The 6,702-nt window shown below is 35.0% G+C and overlaps 1 protein-coding gene across 1 annotated transcript; it reads right to left on the minus strand.

Moving 5' to 3' along the window:
- Positions 1-3,344: 3,344 nt before the first annotated feature.
- On the minus strand, positions 3,345-6,035 carry LOC133171921 (acidic phospholipase A2 Cc1-PLA2-like). The gene is made up of 4 exons (XM_061306715.1): positions 5,952-6,035; positions 5,190-5,331; positions 3,890-4,002; positions 3,345-3,493 (listed from the first exon to the last, which is right to left on the minus strand). The coding sequence occupies exons 1-4, from the start codon at positions 6,004-6,006 to the stop codon at positions 3,345-3,347; spliced, it is 459 nt and encodes a 152-aa protein (XP_061162699.1). The 5' UTR covers positions 6,007-6,035.
- Positions 6,036-6,702: the final 667 nt, after the last annotated feature.

The raw sequence follows: 6,702 nt of genomic DNA on the forward strand, positions 1-6,702 counted from the left end.
AGAAAAAAAACAAACATGTTGACAACACAAAGGCGAGATCTGTTATTAAGAATATATTAAGTCTAAATCACTCATCCAATCTTAGTATGGCTAATCAGATTTATCGCGAAACCCTTTTTCCCACATTCTTTTGACCATTTGTAGATGTTTAAAGTGCCCATATATAAATCTTTGAAAGGGTAGAATTAGAAACCAGTGTAAAAAAAAAAAAAGATTATTTGTCACACTCTATGCAGGAAAAGGAACTTATTTTCTTCGAGTCTGTACAATCGAGTGTATTTACAGGAGTTGTAAAATCGTTTCAACTTAACATCGTATCTGCAGAACTGTAGCTCTCTGGTTGAAAAAATTCAGACAGACAAATCAGAGAGCTACAGATCTAAGAGTCCTTAAAACCTTCGATTTACGCTTCTTTTTTTTTTTTTTTTTGGTCGTTCACTTTGAATATGGGTATTATTTCTTGTGTTATATGCATTCCCATGTCAAAAGCATGGTATCCGTAAATTAACCATATACTCATTTAATCTCATAATCTTGTTACACTAATCACCTTTCAACGGTTCCAAACCGTACGAAAGATCACCAATGCAAAATTAACAGATTAAAATAAAACCGATAGACTCGATTGCAATATACGTTGCAAAGCGAACGATTCTAGATGGCGCGCGAGTCTGTAAATTATGGAATGCCGAAGGGTCAACTCTGTTATTTCTCAAAGTACATGTAAAGCTTAATTTGTAGATTTTTTTTCAGATTGTACTGTCACAAATCGTAATACTATCCTGTGCAAAATGTACAAAAAAACTAATTCGTAGACTAGCGATTTGTCAACTCGTGAAATGTAAAATTTATTACTTTACATTTAGCTAGTAGCAGCTAGATAGAATAAATGTTTCATAACAAATCAGAGGTGCAGTATCAAATTATGATTTTTTTACTGGAACGTTGATTCTACTCAATTGCTCTTATTTTTTCATAATGAACACCATGCGCAGATCTAGAGGAGCCCCCCCCCCCCGGGAATCTGCGGAGTATTGTGTACATAGTAAAGTAACCAAAATGACCTTGGACAACCCCCGACCCCGGAAAACGCTATGGCAAGAAGAGTTATACATATGAAGCTGAAGAAGTGAAGGTTCGCCCCCCCCCCCCTTCAAAAACGATACTACATGCCTGGTACCATTGAGATATTTCTATGCACTGCTTATGTATTAGTATATGTATATTATATGCATGTACATATTATATATAGTTTAATTTAAAAATATATTAATTTAATTGATCTTGAGTGCGCTTTCCTTTTTATCTTCATCCTCATTTAACACAAAGATAGACTTTCTGAACTAAATAAAATTTCTGAAATAAACTTTGTAAGATTCAAGGTTTACAAACAACCGAAAAGGAACGATTTCATCATTGCAGCCCTCAGTTTTTTTTTTTAAATTTGGTACATTGGAGGAAAAGACAAATGCAAATCTGAAGCTAAGACACACCTGCTGTTACGGGGACACCTCAATTCAATAGCAGTAACAAAAACATAGGATTATTGTAAGAATAAGTCTGTTTAGATTTCTATTTATCGACATTCCGTATATAAAAATGTACTGATTTTTCAAGGACGCTTTAGAATGTTTCGACACAGCTAGAAGTGATTGATTATAGTACGTTATTGTAGCATAAGCCGCAGGTGCTTTTGGAGAGAAACCCCACCCGTCTGTAGTACATACACAAACTGGCCCAATAGATTTTTTTTTTTTTACAATTTTTTTTGTTTTGTTAATTTTTCCACTACATTAACAATGTGTTCCAGGCGTGGATCCAGGATTTTTTCCAGGGGGGTCCATCCAAGCCCCCCCCCCCAAAAAAAAAAAAATCCGACCCAAAAATTTATTGACAAGCAAAAAAAAAAGGTAAACTCCTTTCCCAAGCGTGAAAAACCTATTTCATGGGTTGGTTTGGGGTTCCTTCACTTCTTCAGATCAGCTTCATATGTACAACTCTTCCTCCTACCAACTGAACAGGGGTCTGCGTTTTCCAAAGGGGGAGGATCATCCGATGGGTCAAGGTCATTTTTAGTTACTTTACTATATACATTAAATAACTCCGCAGATCCCAGGGGAGTGGGGCGACCCCCTCTAGATCCTTGCATGGTGGTATCGTAATAAATTTTACATTTCACAAGTTGATAAATCGCTAGTCTACAATTTACAATGTTGTGCATTGACACAGTTTTCTTACAAAATACATTATAGTTTACAGCACACAGGATAATTTTACAAGTTGTGATACAACTTAACACAGGATAGTTTTACAAGTTGTGATGGTAATTTGCAAAAAAAAAAAAAAATTAAAAAAATAAATAAATACACAATCTACAAATTAAGCTTTACATGTACTAACAGAGTTGAACCCTTTTTGCCTCCATAATTTACGGACTCGCGCGCCATCTAGCGTTAATTCAGATAACTTTTTTCTTGCGCGCCATCTAACGTCAATTCAGTGAATGACTGTTTTGCATCGGTGATCGTTCGTTTTGCAACGTCTGTTAATTTTGCAATCGAGTTTTATTTTAATATGTTGATTTTGCATTGATGATCGCTCGTTTTGCAAGGGACTCTGTTGATTTTGCAATGGAGTCTGTTGAATTTATTTTAAGCTGTTTATTTTGAATTTCAGTACATTTTTTAGAGAAATTAATTGTTCGTTTTGCTTTATCGTCTTTTATACCCTTTCCGCCTCCCAGTAATATGTATATATTAAACAAGAAGTAATACCCGAAGCCACAGGCACTTGGGGTATGGACCCTTTTTAAATCTGGGGTCGAGTCACCTTTTTCCTATTTTTATATTCTAATACTATATGTTATCAATAATGTAACTCTTTTGTCTCTATATGCTGTCTTTAAATATACCGTTTTCGACTGATACATGTATGAAAATTTTTATGTATCAGTCGAAAACGGTATATTTAAAAACAGTATATAGAGATTTAAAAAGAAAAAAAAATGGAGAAGGGGGGGGGGGGTTCATACCCCAAGTGCCTGAAGCGAGCGACAAAAAATCGAAAGTTTTACAACGCTTGGATCTGTAGCTCTCTGGTTTGTCTGTCCGAATTTTCTCAACCAGAGAGCTACAGTTCTGCAGCTATTTAACATTGGTGTTCATTTTCAATATCTGTACGAATCTCAAAATGACAATACTGGTACATCAAGACATTTTTATACTTCCATATCCATTACTTACTCGATATAGCACTTGTTGTACACTAGCTAATACTTGCGCTCTCTCCTGGTAATGCCACAAGTATTGATCGACAAAAAAAAGTTTTTCTTCGGGGTAAAAATTTTATTCATAGAATCTTTTCGTTAACTTTGACATGATTTTTGCGAACACGCCTTTGTGAGCCTTGTCGTAGGCTGCTCGGTTGTCATGGAAACAGAAGGACGCCGTTCTGTCACAGTCACACAGAGCTTTGTGGCAAGGACGGTCGTCGTCTGTAAATAGACAGTAGACGAGTTTACATATTCATGTAGTATTCGTACTTGCTCATATTTTACCAAACAAAGCAATGAATATGGCAATGAGAATGTATGCACATGAAATTAAGCTGAATTGAGACTTATCCGTAGTAATGTATTCAATGTCAGGAATGATCAGCAGCTTTAGGAACATTGTCGTATGTTATGCACAATTCTAAAGTGATTAATCTAATTCAAGGGTTTTCGTTCAACAAAATAGAATATCTAATGCCTCATTTTTGTATGCTTGATATTCTGTATAAAATCTGATGAGCCTTTGGCTTAAAGAATAAAATAAACTGAAACTGAAACATAACACCTACAATTAAGAATAAGTATTTTATTGAATCAAAGGTTATTTTAACCACTTACTACATTCGACTGTCCCTTTTTTGATTTCAGACTTGTATTTTAATGTATACACATTCCCACACAGAGGATCGGCTATAATTTCATCATAACAGTTATCGTGGTGGAAACAACACCTACAAAATACAAGACCTGAAACATTTCAGAAACTACCGAATATTACTTTTGAATTTTCGGGGCAATTTTATTAAGTTTTTATCTCACAGAGCATAGGCGTCGGAAGCAAATTGAAAGTGGGGTGGCTAATTGAAAGTGGGGGGGGGGGGGGCTAAACCAACGAAAAAAGGTAAGCCCCAATTTTCAATGCCTATATTATGTCTATCTTTGCAAAAAAAATTAGGGGGGGGGCTAAGCCCGCCTCCCCTAGCCCCCCCCCCCCGGTTCCGATGCCTATGCAGAAAGCATGTACAGTCTAATTTGACGTGGAAAAGGTAATATAAATCTTATGATTGACTTTTATTATTATTTATAAGAATCATATTTATCTTATTCGAGGTAACAACAAAAGGCTCCCACAAACCAGATTTGCTCACCTGGCTGCAAAAGAAAATCTGGGTTTTGTCAGATATTGCCTATACTATAGTAAGCTTTTATTTCTGGGTTATTCGCAAAAAAATAAATAAATAAAAAATTAAAAAATTAAATAAATTAAATAAATAAATACATGAAAATAAAAATAACAATAAAAAATTAGCATGCTTGTTACCCGTTTTTTATTGGATCGAAATGAAAAGTGGATCGTTTGACGAATTGAAGAGAACATACCACACGTTAATACTAGAAGTTTCAGAGAAAAAAAAAAGATTCCAGGAAGTTTTATGTAGCAGAAAAGATTTTTAAAAAAATTTCCCTGAAACTTAATTCAGATCAGAGAATTTGACATTTCTAAGCTCATAACACCAATAGGGTGTAAAGATTGCAAAGATTTTAATATAAAAATTTCTTTTAAGTGCCTAGATCTTGCCATCCTTATTTTCATTCTGCCAGATTTTGCCTTTCTGCTTTTTTCTGAGTTATTAACAAAAAAATGCATGTCATCCCCAACCCATCTCCAATGTTCTATTAACAGTAACTTTTTTATTGGATCAAAATGAAAAGTGAATCGTTTTATATAGAGGACATTTCCATCTCAGAAAAATAGAGAATTTTTTTTTAAGTTTACGATGACGTCGGAGGCCAAGTACAAGTGATGCCATGAGCTCACTTGGCCCTCTCCGCCATGTGATCTAAAAATTATCTATTCCTGATGCCCTTCTCTTCTACAGGGATGCCCTTCTCTTCTACAGGAAAAATTAGCCCATACTCATCAATTGCATCCACCACACTTCCGTTTCCGCCTAGACCACACCAGTTTCCGTAGTCACTAAGGTCAAATGGGTCACGACCAGTTGTCAAGTAGATCATCCGACTAAACTGGTTTAAGTCTCGCTTTCTTCTTCCAGCATCTATTATATATAGCAGATGCATTTTACAGTACAAATACTAAATCTAAACATACACACATAATCTGAAACATTCAATAGGGTGAATGTAACTTTTTTATGTTCCCGTAATTGAAAATTTGGGTGCATATAGTTTTTGGTCTGTCCGTCCTGTTGTTTGTTTGTCCGCAAAAACTTTAACCTTGCTCATAACTATTGAATGGTTGGTGCTAGGGCTTTTACTTTACATGTACATTTCTTTGGGTATTAACATATTTGACCTCTTGACCTTGAAGTTTGACCAACTTTTGCAAAAATTTTACCAAACTTGAACCTTGACCATAACTTTTGAACGGTTGGCTAGGGCTTTTATATTTCACGTGTATTATGTACGTGTGACCAGACCTTTCTTTGGGTACCAACACTTTTGACCTTGCCCTTGGAGTTTGACCTACTTTTGAAAAAACTTTAAACTTGGCCATAACTTTTGAACGGTTGGTGCTAGGACTATCATATAATCACGAGTATTCCTTGTGACAAGATCTTCCTTTGGGTACTGATATTTTTTACCTCTTGACACCTCTTGAGTTGACCTATATTTGTAAAAACTTTAACCTTCATTAGGCCGAAAGCACAGTTCTTACCAGCAACGTATACAGCCAAAGCCATAAGGACAATGAAAATTCTTCTTCGCTTCATTTCATTTTCTGCAAATTAAAACATGGTAAAGTTTTACACTAGTCTACACACTAATAACTAAATAATATTTGATTGATATATTTTAAAAAAAAAAGAGATAGATGATGAGTGAAACATTTTAAAACTTTTATGTGGGGCTCAAGCCAGTGAAACAAGAACTGACCCATCAATCAGTCTTTATAGCTCTTGCCGCCGTTCTTTGTAACTCACATGTATGTAGATATATGTATATATGTGAAGTATGCGCCTTCTAAAAAAAAAAAATCTGGGACACATACCAAAGATTCAATTCAAAGCATCCCATATGTTTAGAAGTGAAAGAGTTACACTTAATAATGCACCTAATACACCAAATGTAACTTTCATAGTGTTTTATTTGATAAGTATTTCGTGATTTAAATTTTAGTACACTAAGGATGATGAGGGAAAAAAAGAAAAATATTTTGTTACCTGCATGATATACCTTTCCGTTGATTAATATAAGTATGTTTATCCATGTACAACATACATACATACATACACAAATACCTATATAAGCCCTCGGGAGTTATTTATCATAACTTTGTGTCTTGTTGGGTACAAAACGGAAGTTCCTACAAACATTCTCGACCATGGTGTCTTCTCCCACATCTGTGACGTCCAATATACATGTAATATTATCGACGTGTATCCTGATCGATGCATTATAGCAAAGGC

The sequence above is a fragment of the Saccostrea echinata genome, unplaced genomic scaffold, assembly GCF_033153115.1.
Source record: "Saccostrea echinata isolate AGI-Se365-2 ecotype Australia unplaced genomic scaffold, CSIRO_AGI_Sech_v1 ptg000054l, whole genome shotgun sequence".
Classification (NCBI taxonomy): domain Eukaryota; kingdom Metazoa; phylum Mollusca; class Bivalvia; order Ostreida; family Ostreidae; genus Saccostrea; species Saccostrea echinata.

Bases quoted from the DNA above. Each gene is read 5' to 3' on its own strand.
- LOC133171921 (XM_061306715.1), bottom strand. From the start codon at position 6,006: ATGAAGCGAAGAAGAATTTTCATTGTCCTTATGGCTTTGGCTGTATAC. The intron at 4,003-5,189 runs GTATGGGCTAAT...TGTATTTTGTAG, and splicing joins GTGGTGGATGCAATTGATGA to GTGTTGTTTCCACCACGATA. The intron at 3,494-3,889 runs GTAAGTGGTTAA...GTCTATTTACAG, and splicing joins AAAAGGGACAGTCGAATGTA to ACGACGACCGTCCTTGCCAC.